We start from the raw sequence: 21,138 nt of genomic DNA, 5'->3' as shown, positions 1-21,138 counted from the left end.
AGATTACAATAAGAAGCATCTTTTGTCCAGAAGTTTTGCTCTGTTTAGTTTTTATAAAGTTCCAGAGATTCATGTCTGTTTAGAAATTGTTAATGAGTAATCTTTGTCCACTGTGGTGCTGAGCCAATGAAGAGAGGAGGATTACGTCTAAAGCCAGCATGTTATCACTAAAGGCTTCTGCAAAAGTGAGAAAACGAAAACAAAAATGTTCCTGTCAGAAAACCATTAGGATTTTGAACTGAGTGCATAACTACTAATTCACAGAACAAGTATCTACTAGAAGACTGCAGGAAGACACTGAGCGTAAGTTAGAGTATTTGGTTCCTCTGAAATATTATTTCATTCATCATGCTACAGGTATTTGACTAGTGCAGGAATTTAAGCGATCCATTTAATGAAGAGCTACAAGAGTAAATGATCTAGTGGCTAAGCTTCTAAAATGTTGTGTCTCATAATAAGTACTCTTTTGAGTAGTAGTACATTGGTGGGGATACACCCGATAAGGCAAACCAACGGTAATTACTGTTTTACCATGTCATTATTAGGAATTTGAGTTTTGTGATTTCTGTGGGGGATACCTGCAGCAGAACTGAGGTGTTTCCCCTCCCACACCTCCCATCCATTGTCAGAATGCAGCGTTGTTCAATTTTGATTAAAAATGGTTACACTGGCAATGAATGGTTTACAAATACTAAACTTTCTTAACTGGCTTGCTGTAATTACTTTCCCCATTTCAGTTACTGATAACAAACATCTAGGTGCATGTTTCATATCTGTTTATATACCTTTATCTAGATCTAGAGCGAGATCTGTCGCAGCTAATAAAATGTGTTGTTTTAACAAAGTTGGATATTTCATTATTAATATTATTGTGGTACCTAATTGTCTCAGCCCAGAAACTGGTATCATGGGCAATATATACCTGGCAACAAATGCCTGGGGCGGGGGGAAGAAAGAACTTGTCCAAACTTTTAGCATTTAATTCACTGACAAAACTGGAATGAGTTTCCTTTTATTAAAAAAAAAAGTATTAATGGCTAAACACAAATGACTCCAATGAGAATTTGAGATGAATTGAGTTGACAATCCCATCACCTGACTGAAATGTTTTTTACCAGATCTTTTAGCTATTCTTTTAACAGGAAACTTAAAGTTTGGATTTAAAATATCTACATTATTTTACTTTCTCCCAAAGATCTTTCACAGTCTTGTGTGTAATGAATCTCTAAGCAAGCGTTGATCCCAGCAGCAATCACATTGCTCTGACAACTGCATTGCTTCATTCCTGTTACATAGCTGACATTTAACAAAGGGACAGATTGAATAGAGAATGTAAATAGTCTAGAATGCCAAAATAAATTTGCAATCATGTATTCTTTAGTTTCCCATGGAATTTTATTTTATTTTGATGTGGTTAAAAACAGAAATTAAAAGTAGAGTTAACAACAAGAACACGTATGACAATTCAAGATCATGGGAGTAATAAATGAACTACAATTCTTAGTATATCATGGATATGCTTATGGGACAGCTAGAATAAAACATCCTAAGTAGAAATCCACTATCTAATGAAGTATTAGATATGTTATATAGCATACACACATTGCAATATATTAGTCAGGAAAAAATATAGATATCTGTCCTTGACTGGAATTTGATGAGAACGTTGAAGGGCTTCCACATAGGAAATAACTGGAAACCATTGTGCCTTGCATACTTACTGAATATGTTTGTACATAACTATACTAATTTTATTTATATATTTATTATATTTCTGTACTGCCCAATAGCTGAAGGTTCACAAAAGTTAAAACCACAAGTACAAAGTAAAACTATATAAAATATAAAAGCTTAAGACTATGATATAATACAACCAGAATCAAACCAAGCAGAAATGCAGAGATTTAAAATACAGATATAAGCAGAGTTAAAAGACGGCAATGCTAAAATGCCTGAAAAAATATAAAAGGTCTTCACCTGGTGCCCAAATTGGTATGACATAGGTGCCAGGCGAACCTCTCTAGGGAGCTCATTCCACAACCGGGGTGCCACAACAGAAAAGGCCCACTGCCTGACAGCGACTCACCTGATTTCCTTTGGCAGGGACTCCTGGAGAGGGACCCTTGAAGAAAATCTTAGGGTCTGGGCAGGGATATATGGGAGGAGATGAAACTTCAAATAACCAAGCTGTTTAGGGCTTTATTTATTATTATTATTATTATTATTATTATTATTTATTTATATAGCGCCATCAATGTACATAGTGCTGTACAGAGTAAAACAATAAAATAGCAAAACCCTGCCGCATAGGCTTACATTCTAATAAAATCATAATAAAACAATAGGAAGGGGAAGAGAATGCACCAAACAGGCACAGGGTAGAGTAAAACTAACAGTATAAAAGTCAGAACAAAATCAAGTTTTAAAATCTTTAGAAAAAAGAAAAGTTTTTAGCTGAGCTTTAAAAGCTGCGATTGAACTTGTAGTTCTCAAATGTTCTGGAAGAGCGTTCCAGGCGTAAGGGGCAGCAGACGAAGCTGAGCAAGGGAAGTAGAGACCCTTGGGCAGGTGAGAAACATGGCATTAGAGGAGCGAAGAGCACGAGCGGGGCAATAGTGTGAGATGAAAGAGGAAAGATAGGAAGGAGCTAGACAGTGAAAAGCTTTGTAAGTCAACAGGAGAAGTTTATATTGGATTCTGAAGTGAATTGGAAGCCAATGAAGAGATTTCAGAAGTGGAGTAACATGGTCAGAGCGGCGAGCCAAGAAGATGATCTTAGCAGCAGAGTGATGAACAGAAACCAATGAACTGATGTGAGAAGAAGGAAGGCCAGTGAGAAGAAGGTTGCAGTAGTCCAACCGAGAAATAACCAGTGCATGAACAAGAGTCTTGGCAGAAGAGACATCAATGCCCTGCAATTTAGTTGATTCCTTTGAAGCCTTTCAGATATCTGCCATGGAATGCAATTTCTTAAGAAGCTCTTTATGCAGAAATCCAGGGAAATCTGCTTCAAAAGAATGAAGCATAATTTTAGGAGTTACTACTGAACATTCTCACCAAGGATGGAAGTAAACCAATCTAATCATACCCCTTCCAATAACACGTTTGTATACATGTATTCTCTAGTTAACACTCTTGAGATGTATTGACAGCTTAAACCCTCATTTCCTAGCAATCAAATCATGGATATTCTACTGCTTCTGCAGGAAAATGAATGATGTCAGACATATATTCCAGCTCATATAAAGAAGCCCACAGGGCAGAATTCTAGAGTGTTTGCATAGGTATTGGACAGGAAAATGGAGATAACCATGCTAAGGAGGTTGAGTTGGTGCATCTAAACCATATTTATAGACAGTTATGGGATCATGCTCTTAAAAAGTTTAATCTGACCATTTTCATATTTTTTTACCAGCTTTAAGAGGCCCCAGTGGAATGTAGTAAATGTCAAACATATTTGTAGAATGTCACGTTTAAATAAATTGTTTATTTTATCTGTGCATGGATATCTTCAACTATATTTTAATTAGGGAGACTGGCGTTTCATTAATCACAAAACTGATAATCCTGGAGAATGACCTATTCATGGAAATCAAAACCAAAAAAATAATGATCGAATTATATACAAATCAGATCAAATCGGCAAAAACAAAAAACCCAGTTTGGTGTAGTTGTTAGAATTAGAATGTTGAACTGGGACTAGGGAGATGTAGGCCTAATCTACACCATAACGCTTTCATACCGCTTTCATATGAAAGTGGTATATAAAGGCAGGAGCCACACTACTGCTTTATAGCAGTATTGAAGTGCATTGACAACTGTTGGGGCACATTGACACACACACCTTGTACCACTTTCTTACTGTTATATCCTGCGTGATGTGGCTTCTGCCTTTTATATACCGCTTTTATACCATTTTCAAAGTGCAATATCCTGCTTGGTATAGATTAGGCCCCAGGTTCAAGTCCCCACTTGGCCACTCATTCACTGAGGCCAGATCTACACCAAGCAGGATATAACACTATGAAAGCATTTTGAAAATGGTATATGGAATGCATCATGAGCTCCAACTGTTGTCAGTTCACTTCAATATCATTATAAAGCAGTAGTGTAGATCCCGCCTGGGTGACTTTGGGCTAGTCATTAACCCTGTTCAGACGACACGCTAAGCCACTGTGGTTAAGCAACATGCACACTAACCATTTGCTACAAAATGGACGGGGTTGCACTCTCCCTAAAGGATCGGGTCCGTAGTTTGGGGGTGCTCTTGGATCCAGAACTGTCACTTGAGGCACAGGTGAACTCAGTGGCAAAGAGCACCTTTTATCAGCTTAGGTTGATATACCAACTACGCCCTTATCTGGACAAAGATAGCCTAGCTACAGTTATCCATGCTCTGATAACCTCTCGCTTGGATTACTGCAATGCGTTATACGTGGGGCTGCCTTTGAAAACGGTCCGGAAGCTTCAACTGGTGCAAAACAGCGCAGCAAGGTTATTAACAGGGACTGGCTGGCGAGATCACATCACGCCAGTCCTTTTCCAGCTTCATTGGCTGACAGTCCAGGTCCGGGCCCAATTCAAAGTGCTGGTATTGACATTTAAAGCCCTAAACGGTTTGGGGCCAGGTTATCTGAAGGAACGCCTCCTCCCATATGTACCTACCCGGACCTTAAGATCATCTACAGGGGCCCTTCTCCGTGAGCCCCTGCCAAAGGAAGTGAGGCAGGTGGCTACTAGGAGGAGGGCTTTCTCCGCTGTGGCACCCCGGTTGTGGAACGAGCTCCCCAGAGAGGTCCGCCTGGCGCCTACACTGTACTGCTTTCGTCGCCAGCTGAAGACCTTTTTATTCACTCAGTATTTTAACACTTAATTTTAACTTAAATTTAAGTTTTACTGTTTTAACTCTGTATTTTAATCTTATATCAACTTTGCTGTGTGGTTTTATCCTGGTTGCGCTTTTTATACTGTATTTCGTAATTGTGTTTTAACCTGTTGGGTGTTTTACTGTGGTTTTAATTTTTGTGAACCACCCAGAGAGCTTCGGCTATTGGGCGGTATAAAAATGTAATAAATAAATAAATAAATAAATAAATAGCAGCCCAACCATGGCTTAGCGTGTTGTCTGAACAGGCCTTTTGTCTCTCAGCCTGACCTAACTGACAGGGTTGTGGTGAGGATAAAAGTAGAGGAAGATCATCTATGCTACATTGGGTTCCTTGTAGAAAAATGCAGGATATAAATGTTACAAGCAAACAAATACAATTCTGGTATTATTGGATCCATGCTAAGTTTATGCCCATTGAAACGAATGGTACAAGTTAGTCAAGACTAATTTAAACCTCATTGATTCAATGGGATTAAACAGCAAGACTAATTTACAGTGCAATCCTATGCCTGTGTACCTGGATTCAGTGGAGCTTACTCTCAAATAAGTATGCATAGAATTGCAGACTTAGGCCTTAGCTAGACCTAAGGTTTATCCCGGGATCGTCCCGGGGTCGTCCCTGCCTGCTCCCGGGATATCCTGTGTGTTATTTACATGAACAAAGATGACCTCAGGATGATCCCGGGATAAACCTTAGGTCTAGCTAAGGCCTTAATCCGGGTCAAACCCTATGGATTTACACAGTAAACATATTGCAAAATAGCAGCTGAATGCATCATGAGAATGGGAGACTTCTTGAAGAGGTTGGCAGAGGTTGCCAACATTTCTTGCCACCACCCAATCAATTTTATGGGCATTTATTTTTCCCATTTACACCACCTTTTCACTGTGTTAAATGTAGATTATGTTATCTAAATTCTACTTAGTACTTTTATGCATGAGGTATTTGCTGTGCACTTGTCATTCCAGACTCAGGCTTTTTTATGCGATCTTTAAACCCTTCCGTTTTGCTTCCGTTTTTAAAGAGCACTTGCTGTGAGTTTTTTCAGAGCAGAAAAAAATGTGGTATTATTTGTGAAAGCAAATGAAACACTTTCCCCACTAGTGAATGCCATTATACCACTATTCCATTATACCACAGTGCCACCTAGAGGTTAGAAAATGCTCTTTGTGTGTAGTGCTCAGATCTCAATTCTGCAAGGAAACCAAAATAGATACAGTGGGTTAACAGCCTCATACAGAAAAGCCCTCTACGCCAGATTCAGACACCCCCAATATCCTTCACACTATCCTCACATAGTGCATCTGTGGATGCAGGCACTTGGGAAAAAATAATGCAACCATGGTGAGAAGCATGCTTTATGGTAGTAGTTTACACACGTTGTGCCTGATTTTAAAAGGCTGTTCTGCTCACATGAATCAAAATTAAGAAGCAGTGCTTAACATTGAAGTATTGCACAGAGAAGGTTGGAAGAGGCCCTATGACATGAATACTGTTGCAGGCAGACATGTCTGTTGCAGGCAGACATGCTAACATTTTTATTTGTCTTTTTAGGTTTCAATCGAAATTTGATATAACTTGTTGCAACTTCTTGTTGTATTGAAGACTCTTATGGCGTCGGAGATGAACCTCGTAGGACCTTCCCATCTACCTTCATCTGAGGGATTTTCTCTTTCTGAAGGTCCTCATTTATTTGGTAAATCAGAAACTATACTAGAAGCCAAATAACTCGGGGGCTGTCTAAACACTGGTAATTTCTGCACTTTTGGCTGCCCTTTCTTTTTTTTGAGCTATTATTTGGAAATATTTCAGTTTCTCACATTTTAAAAGGCAACTCAAGAAGATCCAAAGAAAAGAACTACTCTTATAGGAAAGTCTCCCAGTGCTTTCCCCCCAAACACAGCTGTATTCATTTTAAAGGCAGTATGTAATTGAATGGTTTCGCACAAACCCTGTGGCAAAACTAAGATATTAATGAGCAGCTGTTGGATTTTATAAAAGCATGTATTGCTAAATTTACTCATTCTTTTCTGTTTTCTTTTAATTTCAGAAACAGTGTTGTTCAGTGACACAAGTATTATTTAGCAAAACAGAAGGCTTTTTCCTTTTAAAGGAGTAATAAAAGTACTATAATATTAACTTTATAATTCAATATTACTTTAGGTCCGCCTCCCAGTGGCTCTTTAGACTCTCATGCTGTCTGCTTTACCCTTCTTTTCAGTTCAAGCACCTTCTGTGCCTCATGGTTGACTGCATCTTATTGCTCCTGTTCAGGGCCCTCTCATCATGCAGCTCACCAGACATCAGGCCCTCTGGCCACTGTGTCCCCTTCCACCTCTTCTGCCTGTAGGCCCTGATTTATTTATTTATTTATTTATTTATTTAAAACATTTATATCCCGCCCTATATCATTAAGATCTCAGAGCGGCGTACAGATAAAAACATACAGTATAAAACAATAAATATACACAGTTAAAAACAAATTAAACCATGATCCAAGTTAAAACAATATATAATTGTTTCTCCCAATGTGCTTTTCTTCTCAGAAAAGAAGCCACAGAGGGAGAGGGTAAAAGTGATGATTCCGATTGGGGCCATGATGTGGGGAGAGAGGGGGTTTAATCTTTTTGCGTGGTGGCTCATCTGTATCCATATCATGCCTATAAAATTTCCTCTCTGTGGCTAATCGGGCAACCTAAATGGCTGCCCTTGAGCCCGCCACCATCAGTTGCTCTCATGGGACTTTCCCACATAATATGTCATTTGATCTGTCACTGCCTTACTACCCCCAACATTCAGTGTATCAGGACATCACAGTCACTTAATTAGTGGATTATAACAGGTGGGGTGTGTACAGGCAACAGCAGGGTGACAACTAGTTTTCACTCTATGTATAATTTCCTGAGGTAACATATGGAATACTTATTGTTCAGCTTCTCTGTAGTGCCCTCTGTCTAGAACTCTTCAATTTGTAAAAGATGCTGCTTTTATTCCAGTTTTGTTATGCCTCTACAAGTGATCAGAAAGCCAGCAAAGGAGAGCCGGCCCTATTATGACGTAGGGGTGAAGCAGCTATCTCAGTCAACAGAGTTTGGGAGTCATTTAAGTGCAGCCAATGGTCATTGGTCATTTATATAATTTATTATGATTTTTATTTATTTATTTATTAAATTTATATACCGCCCCATAGCCGAAGCTCTCTGGGTGGTTTACAAAAGTTAAAAACAGTGAACATTTTAAAAAAAGTATACAAAATTTTAAACCATCAAAAATATAAAAACAACAGCATAAAACAACAGTATCCATTTAACAACAACAGTTCTGGGGTCCATTAAAAAACAAACATTTAGCATATATTGTTAAATGCTGTTTCTCCCCTGATCTGCAGCCAAATTTGAACCTGGCAAAAGTAAATGTGTGTCCCTCACAAGTGATATAAGAATTGGCTGGGTGGAGGGAGGGTGGGCTGAGATAGACCTCAGAGCTCTGACTTCCAACTTTTCTTTCTTCCCTACAACACACACCTCCTGAATCTGAACACAGAACCTAGGAGTCACAATGATCTATTTAATTGTGGGAGAGGGGGTATTTGGCATTTCCCACTTCATCTATCTTGGGCAGGTCCGAGCAAAGATATGATAAATATTGCTACACAATATGGTAAGACACTGCAAATGACTGGCCATCCATATGATACAGACTGAGGCCATGTAATCAGTGCTTCTTTGTATTTACTCCTTTTCCTTAACTGAATAAGAACTGCAGGCTTAGCAACTCTTATACTGAGCAAAATTAGTTTTCATCAGTGTACAAATATACAAGGAGTGTATCATTCATATCTGGACAACTTGTGAAAACTGACATACTCTTGGCTCTACAGAGAGGGATTGGAAAGATTGGATCATTTTGTTAGTTGTGTTGAGAGAGAGAGGTGGGGTAGAGAGGGAGAGAAAAGAAATTTCTCAAAGGTCAAAAATGATTAAAGAAGATCATAAGATGAGTTATCTAACTGTTTGGGATCAAGCTGCATCTGGCAGAAAATTAAACATCTGGCTGTTTTCATGGCACAGATAATGAACAGGCTAGAAAGGAAGTTCAAGATCAAAGGAATACAAACCAACTACATTCAAATGCAACTAAATATTGAATATAAAATAGCTTGACAGAAAAGAACTAAACAGAATGCAGTCCCCACCCCCATTTAACGAGAAATTATAAAAGGATGAATGAACAGGGATATGAAGGGCAAGGTTTTTTTCATGGAACCCTGTTACAAACATGAGAAGCTCTTTTACGCACAGCCCTTAATTTCAGCTGAAATAGCAACTGCATCATGGTTTTTCCAAGGTGTAAGAGCATCATACACAAGCGTGTCCTGCTTTACTGCTGAACCCTGGCACACATCAGAAAGCTGAATGCTGCATGGCTGAATAGCCTTTGTGCATCTATAGCTGGAACTCTCCCCTGCCCCAGATGTTGAGTGTCATCAGATGAGCGTTTTATCACATGCTTGTAACTCCCCACTTTACAGATGTTCACGGGTCCTTTTGATGATGACGTCCACCTCCCATGCGGCTCCCGCTCCTTCTTGCCTTCTTTCCGTCACAAAATAGATCCTTCTAAATCTGATATTTTTAAAAAACAGAATGTGCCACCATTTCCTGCTGTGTACAGGAAAAGTGGCACGATAAAAATGGCCACTAAATGGGTCACGTGGTCGTTTACTTCCTCTTTCTTCCCCTGTGTGAAGAAAGAAGCAATATCAAGGGACAGAAAGGGGGGGGGAAGCAATGGTAAAGAAACGTGATCCCCTCCATCTGATGATGTTTCTTATTGCCACTATTCCCTCCTTTCCTTCTCAAAACGTTGCCACTAGAAAAATCAGTTACTATCCGCGTTCCCATGCGCTTACCTGCCAGCTGGTGTTTTTGGATCAGATTCGACCCATCATTTGCCTTCCATCTGCGGCAAGCCACCATCGTAGAGCCCCCAGCCCACTGCGGATGAAGGTTATATGGCAGACCAGAGGTCAGCTCAAAGCTCTGGCCACTAGATAAGCACATAGGTTTGGGAAGTGAGTGACTGGTCACCACAGTGGCAGCACTGGGCAGGATCAGCAGCAAGACTTCACTGGGCTGCGGCATCATGCCCAGAGGCAGCAGTGGTGTGAGGCACCAGGCTCTACGTAACGCATGGAACGCACACACAAAAATCAGGAACTGTTCCCCTGGGCCCACCCCCAGCAACTCCCCTGCTTACAAGCATAAAGTTATTTACATTCTCAGTGATGGCAGGGGAGGCTTCCACATAGAGATCTTCCATGTTTAGGGTGACCATATGAAAAGGAGGACAGGGCCCCTGTATCTTTAACAGTTGTATTGAAAAGGGAATTCCTGCAGGTGTCATTTTATGCATGCAGCACCTGGTGAAATTCCCTCTTCCTCACAACAGTTAAAGCTGCAGGAGCCTGCCCTCTTGACCAGATACAAAAGAGGGCAGGGCTCCCGCAGCTTTTAACTATCCATGTTAATATCATCCTGTGCCTGATTACTACTTGGATTCTGGCTGCCTTGGATTCTGGCATCACAGCAAAGAGCAATCCCTTCCTGGAAGCACTGAAATCCAATAGCAGAGCAGGTGTCAGGCAAAATAGGGCAGCCACCTGGCACATGAGGCAGTCACTTTGCTGAAGCTAAGCAGGTCTAAGTCTTGTTGGTTCTTGGAGGAGAGACCACCTGAGAATCACATGTAGCCACTTTGACTTCAACGATGGAAGAAAGGTGGGATATAAATGTACCAATAAAAAGAAGTCAGGGCTATTCCTGCTAGCAGTTATTTTCACAGAGAACTGATGTTAGAACAGTTGTCAGCTTGCCCTCCCTCCCTCATGAATGTCAGGGCCAGATGTATACTAAGCAGGATATGACACTTTGAAAACAGTTTAAAAACTGTATATGGAGTGTGTTCTGAGACCCAACAGTTGTCAATACTGTTATAAACTGTTTTAAAGTAGTAGTGTAGATCCTGCCATGGCCTCAGTTAGGTAGCAAAGAATTTATATAAGTTTACCATTGTGGATTACAGAATGCTGGACCCTTGGTTTGTTTCAATAAGACAAGTGCCTCTTAATGTAATATAAAATACATTTATTTGTAATCAACAATGTTATAAACAATCCTGAAGAGTTGTCAGTTAATGTTTTTCCATGTTTTCCTGAGTGCTCCCTCTGAGAGCAAATTATCTAGTTTACTGAAGATTTTACATAGCAATTTTCTCAGACATTTTCCAAATGGACTCCTCCTAATGAAGTTAATCAGTAAACAGCATAACCTCTGGCCTAGTGTTTCCTTGGCTGTTCTTAGAGGAAGTTTTAATTTTTGCTTGTGAATAAAGTATTGGGATATTAAGAAAGCAGGAGACTGCTGCACTGTAAAGGCACTGGTTTTCTGGAACTGCCTTGTAAATGGTCAGACTGATGCCCTCTAAAAAGGTAGGATATTATCCCAGCTCACTTGTGGTTTGTGTGTCTAAATACTGGGTAAGATGATTTCAGCTACACAGAAACCTATCTCTATCAATGGATGTCTGTGACCCGAGGCACCCAGTATTGTTATTTAGAGCAAACTGATTTCTTTTGTACTGTTGAGATGCAGCTTGCTTCATAGTCCATTACAGTTTGGTCTGTTAAGCATTTCCTTTTGCCCTGCACAATAATTTCTAATTTATTTATTTTTATTCCTCTTGCTGCCTGCTTGTATTATGAATGATGTTTTATAAGACAAGAGTGAGCTGACCACTTTAGCATGGTCTCCTTAAATAAAAACTGGAATACCCATGCTGTTGATGCGTGCTAAAAACATAAAGCAAGAATGCATACCTAGAATTTCTCAGGAGTTAGGCAAAACTAATATATGTTAAGCAATCTTGAATATGCCTAAACATGGTTCTAGGGCACTGAATCCACTCCAGGTTTCAATCAGAACCAGTCAGAACTCTAAATAAACTATCAAAAGTGCAAAGCTTAGATAGCTCCTTTATAGTTCAGACTGGAACCTGGAGCGGATTCATTGGCCCACTGATATCGGAGCCAAAAAGCAACAAAACTTGTGGTTAAACTAAAGATTTTAAACCACAGATTTTAAAAATGCAGGAGTGCTAAAATATCTATTAATAGAATATATTCAAATGAGTAATAATGCTGCAGCGTTCCAGACAAAAACTGATACAAATGCTTAGGACTGAGATGTAATATTACACTTGTAAAGTCAATTAACTATAAACCTCTAATCTCTTACTTCTGGAGGAGTTTCATCACTGTTTATCTAATAATTGCAGAATAAGCAGCAAGCGGACTTTCCAACTGTTTTTTGTTTGTTTGTTTAGGTTTTGGGGCTTAGGACCAATTCACATCACAATTTTTCTGCTTTCTAAAAACAGCAACCTTATATTGATTTTTCCCAGTCAAATGTTGAACAAGCCCTAATCTACACCAAGCAGGATATAGCACTATGAACGTGGTATGAAAGCGGTATATGGTATGTGTCAATGGGCCCCAACAGTTGTCTGTGGCTCCTGCCTTTTATATATCACTTTCATGCCGCTTTCATAGTGCAATATCCTGCTTGGTGTAGATTAGGCCCAGGTTAAGAACAAAACAGCCATGCTGGACCAGACCATCTAGTCCAACATTCTGTTCTCATGGTGGCCAACCAAATGCCTGTAGGAAACCCACAAATAGGATATGAGTAAATGGTTCAAAAATGTGTCCAGATGGCAGGTCAAGCCATATTTGATTAACTAACTTTTATGTAGTTTCCCGAATTTGAAATGAACTGTGTCCTGGATATGTGCTGAACCTACAATATTCTTATTTAGATGTGGATTCAGGGTGGCATACATACTCATATTGCTTCAGCTCCTAACAGGTTTGTCCTCAACATCAGGTTGAACCGAAATCTTTACAGAACAGCAGCGCTTCTATTCTAAACATAAAACAGCTCAAATGGCTGAAAGAAAAAGAGACAGAGATTCAGCTCAGAATGACTGAATATCAATACATATTGGATGAGGGGAAGTAGAAAAATGACAAATGTTCATCCCTTAGACTTGTATATTTAGTGTGGGGAAGTTGTTCAAGTGAGAGATAATAGAACTGGGTTTTGTGTTATTATCTAGGTGTGCTTCCAGAACCAATGACTTCTCCAATGCAAGATTCGGACGTGTCAACTTACTCACAGTACAACACCGTACCGTACAACTTTTCCACAGTGCAGCCTCCAATCTCTTCACCGCCTTATTACTCCAACCTCAGCTTCTATCCCCAACAGCCTGAAGAATGGTACCCACCTGTAATGTATGAGCTCAGAAAAATGCCTTCTGATAATTTTTTCACAAAGGAGCCAGACCTAGGGGGCATGGCTGTAACCAAGAAGTCTCGGTTGGGCTATTCCTCTGGAAGAATGAAAGGCGAGGAGCTGTGTGTTGTCTGTGGTGACAAAGCCTCTGGGTATCATTATAACGCCCTTACTTGTGAAGGCTGCAAAGGTAGGATAAATAAATGATTGAAAAGGGAACAATCACCTATTTAGAGGGCAACGTTTAGGGGAATTTAGGAGATAAGACAGATAGGCAGAGAGCCAGTGTAGTATATGATTAGAGTATTGAACTTATACTAGGAGGTAACCTGGTTTCAAATTCCTGCTCAATCTGCTGTCAGCCTAATCTACTTTACAGGGTTTGTGATAGGATACAAGGGGAAGGGCCATGTACACTCTCATGAGCTCTTTTGAGGAAGCATGTAATAAACGTTCCCGTCCATGAAGCAGTTCTCCCCAACGTTTAGTTGCCCTTTTCTCTATGTTCTCCAGTTCTACTGTATCTTTTTTGGTGTTTTGCATTAAAAAATAATAATGCGTATCTGTTTATAGTCAACCTACAAGGTTGTTTTCCTTTACTGGTAGATAAGACACTAATTTGCAGAGCCAATTTTGTTCAACACACGATAAAGTCAGTAATCAGAATAACTATTCTTCACAATTACCAGCACCAGAACTCTAGCAAAAATAATAAATTATTATTACTGAAACTATTATTGAAACTATTCCGGAATAGTCATATTGAAGTTGATGGTACTTCTCAATCTAAATGTAAAGAAGTAAGAGATGTTTAGGAACTGTTCAATGAAAACCTATTGATCTGTAATGTACAAGAACTTATAGACCTAGTTCACTCACAGTGACAACTTGAAGTACAGGTTGAGTATGGACTGAGCTATGTGCGAACCCAGGACTATGAATTAACTATGGGTTATTAACCATGAACAACCCATGAAGAGAACCCATGGTTTGTTCTTAGGGTGTCAACTCTGGGTTGTTTAAACCATAGGTGGTTGTTATATGCAAAACCAGAACTGTGGGTTGTTTATGGTTTGTTTTGCCAGGCTCAGAGACAGGTAAGAAACAATCCCAGCTGCTCTTCATGCCAATACTATCATGCTGCAGAGGTATGTGGGATGCAGGGAGGGAATGGATGAAGGCAGTGGAAACTGAACAACCCAGAAATTGAAAAAATAACCCAGAGTTTGCTTGATCATCTAGCAGCCAAATCATGGGTTAACTAAAGAGAGAGCCAGTGTGGTGTAGTGGCTAGAGTGTTGGACTGGGAGTTGGGAGATCCGGGTTCTAGTCCCCAGTCAGCCATGGAAACCCACTAGGTGACTTTGGGCCAGTCACACACTCTCAGCCCAACCCACCTCACAGGGTTGTTGTTGTGGGGATATAATGGAGAGGAGGAGGAGGAGGGGGATTATGTATGCCACCCTGGGTTCCTTAGAGGAAAAAAGGTGGGATATAAATGCAATAATTAATAAATAAATGGGTTGTTATTATGTGTGAACTAGGTTAAAATGTCCCAAGAACACTGATATTTTACAATAAGGGTAACTCATCCCATAACACTGAAGATATATTTTAAACATACCTTTCAGTACCATACCATACATCTTTATTGCGATCCATAGATCCATGAAAAAACAAGAATCAAACATAAAACATCAGACGGTTAGAGCTATTGTCAACTTTCGTCTAATACACAGAGAGCTCTAATCCTGGCCACCACTATAAGAAATTTAGCAACAGCCAAAGTTACTTTTGAGGACTTATCTTCCAACAGAAACTTAACATAAAATTGGTCTGAACTTCTGGACAGTTTACTCAACAATAGGGTGATCATAAGATGATGGGCCTGATTATAAAAGCTACAGGACAGAAGGATATGCTCCATCGTCTCCACTTCCACATTCCTACAGGGGCACCATCATTCCTGATAAGGGACACCAGCATATCTGCCCCAAAGTAATTCAATAGAATAAACATTGCATCTGGCCTTGGAGAAAGCAATATGATATTTAGCCACTGACAGGTTCTTTAGTCAGCCAGCTGAAGAGGCCCAACGTAATGAACGTGCAATGCACTGGGAGAGCAGGAAACATAAGAGCGAGTGCATAAGTCGCAGAAGGCTATGTCCCACAGTCTTTGTTTAACAGATTTAAAAGCAAAATTCAAGCCCAGATTAAGGAGGAAGGAAGAGGAGAGACCGATTGAAGCTGCCTTCCTGGCAAGAAGCTTGGACCAGCTGTTCGCATAGTTGTCCTGAGCCAGACACGGAAGCAGACCTGAGCCCCTCCCAAAAAGACTAACTTCTATCCAAAATTTTAAGGCAGACCACCAAGCCCTAAGCAAAAGAGAGCTTTCCCCAGTTTCCAACAAAAGTACAGAATTAGGGACACACTTTGGGAGTTGAAGAAGGGTCCTCAAAAACCTTCTCTGTAGCTTATCTATCTCAGATGTTAATCCCCCTATCCAGATGTTGGAGGTATATAAAAGCTGGGCTGCAGACTTGGCATTAAATACTTTGTTGGCAGACGGTATAAACATTCCCCCTTTAGTAGAGAAAAAACATGTTATTGCGGCTGAACTGACTGAAACTTTATTAAGGGTGGCCGATCTATGGGCACTCCAGGACAGGGTATGATGGAATAACAGCCCCAGGTAAGAGAAATTTTTCACCTGTTCCAGGATATGCCCATCAAGGGACCACCGGCGTTGAGAAAATCTATTTTGAAAGACCATGACTTTAGATTTCTCAAAATTAATTTTCAGATCGTTAGTCAAGCAAAAGTTGGAGAATTTCATTAAAAGATGTTTCAAACCAGGTCTAGAACAGGAGAGAATAGCATCGTCTGCATAAAGAAAAATAGGAATTTTCCTTGAGCCAAGTTTGGGCAAGTGTCCTTCGTGGTCAGACAGGGCCTCCTCAATATCATTTATGTATAAGTTAAATAATGTAGGTGCGAGGATACAGCTCTGTCTTACTCCTCTAGACATAAGAATTTCATTTGAAAGCTGTCCCTGTGTGCCACATCTAACTCGCATCCTGCTGTCACTGTATAGAACCATTATAAGATTAAGAAGTCTTTTGTCCACCAGGATCTTATCTAATTTCTCCCAAAGTTTGGTTCTAAGGATGGAGTCAAAAGCAGACTTCAGATCCATGAAGGCGACAAACAGTTTGCTACATAGAAATTTAAGATGTTTCTCCGCTAAGTGAAAAAGAATCAGACCATGATCAGAGGTGGAGTGATTCTTTTTAAAGGCAGCTTGGGCCTCCGTGACAACATTATTGGTGTCGAGGATGTCAGTTAGTCTATTAGATAGAAATCAAGCATAGAGCTTGCCTATTATTGAGAGCAGGCTAATAGGTCTAAAATTCCCAGGGTCGTTTGGGTGTCCCTTTTTGTATATCGGAACCACAATTGCGTGTCTCCAACTGTCAGGGATTTTGCCAGATTGATTTATAACGGTAAAAGGATTTATAAAATTGATTTATAAACAAAGGAGCCCACCAATCCTGACTGATTTTAATAAATTCAGCAAGGATAAAGTCTATGCCGGGTGCCTTACCCCCTTTAAGTTGGTGGATTAATTTGATCACTTCCTCCATAGAGACCAAATTCCAGGGTGGGAGGGAGGAAAAAGTGACATCCTGCATATCAGCCTGAGCTGATTGTATAGTGTCTGGGTCAGTAAAAATGGCTCTGAAATGATCCTCCCAGACCTGAGCTGGAATTGTGCAACTAGGTGCTTGGCAGTTGGATAGTAACAATCTGCCAAAACATTTTTGAATCATTATTCAAAGAGGTATTTAACAGCAGGGACCAGGAGTTTTGTTCAGCTTGGCGTATTTTTTGGGCTATGAGGGACTTGTATTGCTTTTTTAACTGAAAATAGGTCGAAGGGAGATAATTATAGCCCGATTTTCTGTAGGTTATATAAGACTCCCTTATCTCATTTTTCTTCAGGTAACATTCTCTGTCAAACCAAATAGGGCCCTTATAGATCATAGGGGCAATATTATCTGACCCTGACCAGCCTGCAGGAGTTAAAGCATTTTGGAAAAAGTCGATTAGATCGTCATACGCTTTTATAGAGGATGCAGCCGATTCCTTCCACAAAATTGCTGATCTTAATCGAATTACTGAATCGGAATTTAATCTTTCCTCTAGAAGACTGCTTAATTTATCGGACCATTTTACCCTCATTCTGTGTGGGCACTCGAACAGGACATCAGTTAAGTGGGTATGGGGTAGTTGTAAATTAGAAGTTGGGGCACATAATATAAGGGTTAAAGGCTGGTGATCGCTACAGGTTCTTGTACCTATATAAAAATGATATACTAACTGGAAGGCATTTCTAGACGCCAGCCCATAGTCTATTGTGCTCGAACCAAATAAATTTGAGAAGGTAAATTCACCTAAGCCTTCCCAAAGGTCCACCCCATTTAAAATAACTAAATCCAAACTGAGCTGAAGTTGAGCCAGGCAAAAGCTGGCGTAATTCAGAAACTGATCTTTTGAGTTTCTTTGTGGAAAGTTCCGATTTCCCCTAAGTTCACTCAAGATAGGGTATCTTGCTTCGTTGTTATTTGAGCCAATCCTGGCATTAAAATCACCCAGAATATATAAATATGCATCAAGGAACCTAATAATTTGAGCAGATAAATAGCTCTCTACTTTACGCCAGAGTTTCTTGATCTGCTCATTGGATTTAGCTGGAGGGATATAAACAAACCCTTTCAGTAGGATATTATAGCATATCTGAAATAAATGCACTTATGAATATCAATTTCATTTGCATTACTGAATGATTTCAGAAAGACAACTTTTCTACTAGTGTTGTGTTTAACTTCTCATATTGATAGGATATTAGCGATCTCTTTATTCCACCCATAATATTATCAGCCTGCTTATTGTCAATAACAACATTTATTTATGAATTTATTTATTACATTTTTATACCACCCAATAGCTGAAGCTCTCTTGGCAGTTATTATCAATGATGATTTTCTGCTAGAACATGGGCTTTAAAAAATCATAATCTGGGATTATATCATCATTTTAAACAGATTTTCTTCTAAGCAGGGAAATGTTTTCTACAGGCAGTGAAAAAAACCCAGCTTTAATGTCTTCTTTTTCTTCCTTAATATGGAAATGTACTAAATTCCTAGGATATTATGGAACCAGCAAATAGGTGGCTCTGAGTGAAAGCACAGAATAATTTGCATTTCAAAGGAGGCCTGTCCGTGTCAGTCAAATACATTTCAATGGAGACTGTACACAAGACAATTTAGATGCAACCTCAAACCTGGACATAGCAAAGTGCCAGTTTTGTTGATAAAAGATGCAGTATTATTATTCTGTAACAAAAACTGTCTTCAGCTACTTTAAATAAGAGGCTTGCCTGAGGCAGCAATTGTGAACTGAATTTACTTTAGAAATGGTATACTTCTGTTTACAAAATTTATAAATTAAAGGTAATGCACTTCTAATTGCAGTGGACAAACAATAGAGAACGCCAATAGAGAACGCCATCAGAGCTTATCACCGTTTCAGTAGAGATGTTACTGAATTTCATAATTGGTTGGCTCATTGGTTGAAACTCATGCATTTGGATCTCTGTCTTATGAATTCTATCTCAAACACTATTGATATTTGGGGAGAATTCAAACCTTACTCAATTTAAGTACAGGGCATAAAACTACCTCAGTTTGTTTCCAGTATTTATTTATTTATTTACTATATTTATATATCGCTCCCCATTCAGAATTTCGAAGCAGTGGACAAAATAAACTAGAATAAAAACACATTAAAATACATTTGTCAAAGAAACAAAGTGCAAAATAAACCACGGCTTGTCATTAAGAGAAGGCTTCCTAGAACAATGAGGTTTTTAGAAAGTGCCAGAAGGACCCTTTCAGATATTAATTGGCCTTCTTATACACTTAGGCCTTCTTATACACTTAGATACATAGTTCACTCCCTCCTTCACCTGCTTTTATGCTCACACCAACTCTTTGAGGAAAATTAGATTGATAGTGGCTCAGTTGAGATGACACATTAGTCAATGCAGTGTGAAAACTTCACTCAATGGTTGAATTTTTAGGAGGTACTTCCCACACAATATGTTCTAACTCCACTGTTGTGTGACTGTGGGCTACTGTGGAGTTGAGTAGAATCCATCTTGACATTTGATTGTCAGTTCCTCCACCCTCTCTCTTCCCCCTGTCATCCCAACTGCTGCAAAAAAAATTCCGGCAGCTCTCCTAGAGTGGCACTCTCTCCTTTCGCTGCTGTTGCCAGGGAGCTCTGTAGCCAGTGGGAAAAGTCAACTCAATGCAATGAAAAACTCCATGGAACCCTCCACAGTACACAATGGTTGTGCAGGAACTCTTCTCCGCACAGCATGGATATTCTGTGTGGAGTTTCCACACACAAAAAACCAAACTCCACTGTGGGGAGTTTCTAGACCATTGCATTAAGGGTAGACAGAAGGTAGATCTTCAGATATTTTAGACTTCAAATTTCAAAAAGCTTCTTCCAGCATGGCCAATATTCAGGAATGATGGAGTTGAAGTCCAAAACAGTGCCTGAGCATGGTAATGGACTGGATGAGGGCCAACAAACTGAGACTCAATCCAGACAAGACAGAAGTACTGTTAGCAAGTGGTTCATCTGTCCGTCTAGTGATGTTCAGCCTGTTCTGGACGGGGTTGCACTCTCTCTAAAGGATTGGGTTCATAGTTTGGGGATGCTCTTGGATCCAGAACTGTCACTTGAGGCAGAGGTGAAGTCAGTGGCAAGGAGCACCTCTTATCAGCTTAGACTGATATACCAACTGCGCCCTTAGCTGGACATAGATAGCCTAGCTACAGTTATCCATACTCTGATAACCTCTTGTCTGGATTACTGCAATGCGTTATACGTGGGGCTGCCTTTGAAAATGGTCTGGAAACTTCAACTGGTACAAAACAGGGCAGCACGGTTACTAACAGGGACTGGCCAATGAGACCACATCACGCCAGTCCTTTTCCAGCTTCACTGGCTGCCAGTCCAGGTCCGTGCCTGATTCAGAGCGCTGGTATTAACATTCAAAGCTGTAAACGGCTTGGAGCCAGGCTATCTGAAGGATCGCCTCCTCCCATATGTACCTGCCCAGACCCTAAGATCATCCTCAGGGGTCCTTCTCCGTGAGCTCCTGCCAAAGGAAGTGAGGCAGGTGGCTACCAGGAGGAGGGCCTTCTCTGCTGTGGCACCCCAGCTGTGAAATGAGCTCCCTAAAGAGGTTCGCCTGGCACCTACAATATACACTTTTAGACACCAGGTGAAGACCTTTTTTTTTTCTCAGCATTTTAACAGTCTAGCAACTTAATTTTAACTTTGCTGTTTAAAATTTGTATTTTAAACCTGTATTAATTTCTGCATTGCTGCTCGATTTTATCTTGGTTGTGTTTTTATATTGTATTTTATATTATGCTTTTATACTGTTTATTTTATACTTTGAATGGTTTTTCATGGTTTTAATTTTTGTAAACTGCCCAGAGAGCCTTGGCTATTCGGCAGTATAAAAATGCAATCAATCAATAAATAAAAGTAAAAACAAAACAACCCCCCCCGACCCTGCTCCCCCACCCCCAATGTCCCTGGACCGGGTACTCGCAGGGAAGTGGGAAGAAGCCAGGATGGGCGCCCACCCCCCCCCCCAGACCTCAGGATCATCCTGGGATAACTGGAAAAGCTGGGGGAAAAGTCGTCCCAGAAATCCCGGGGAAATGGAGGGATCATCCCTGCCTGCTCCCGGGACCCCTGTGCATCATGTGGACACACAGGGATGATCCAGGACAATCCCAGGGAAAA

The 21,138-nt window shown here is 40.1% G+C and overlaps 1 protein-coding gene across 4 annotated transcripts in view; it reads left to right on the top strand.

Annotated features, from left to right (window-relative positions):
* Positions 1 to 200: 200 nt before the first annotated feature.
* NR1H4 (nuclear receptor subfamily 1 group H member 4) overlaps positions 201 to 21,138 on the top strand; it is a 43,017-nt gene continuing 22,079 nt past the window's right edge. For 2 of the 4 annotated variants that reach the window (XR_010025804.1, XM_063133734.1), the window contains exons 1-3: positions 201 to 303; positions 6,444 to 6,585; positions 13,065 to 13,433. Coding sequence is in view for 3 of the 4 variants with exons in the window: in XM_063133734.1 (XP_062989804.1) it covers positions 6,501 to 6,585; positions 13,065 to 13,433 (454 nt within the window). In the remaining variant the exon portion in view is untranslated. Of the gene's footprint in view, positions 304 to 6,443; positions 6,640 to 10,611; positions 10,670 to 13,064; positions 13,434 to 21,138 lie in introns of those variants that run through there. The other 2 variants (XM_063133735.1, XM_063133736.1) reach the window with 2 other exon arrangements.

This window comes from Elgaria multicarinata, chromosome 9 (assembly GCF_023053635.1).
Source record: "Elgaria multicarinata webbii isolate HBS135686 ecotype San Diego chromosome 9, rElgMul1.1.pri, whole genome shotgun sequence".
Lineage (NCBI taxonomy): Eukaryota > Metazoa > Chordata > Lepidosauria > Squamata > Anguidae > Elgaria > Elgaria multicarinata.
The sequence above is the reverse complement of the archived record's forward strand: the minus strand, read 5'-3'. Positions and strand labels throughout refer to the sequence as shown.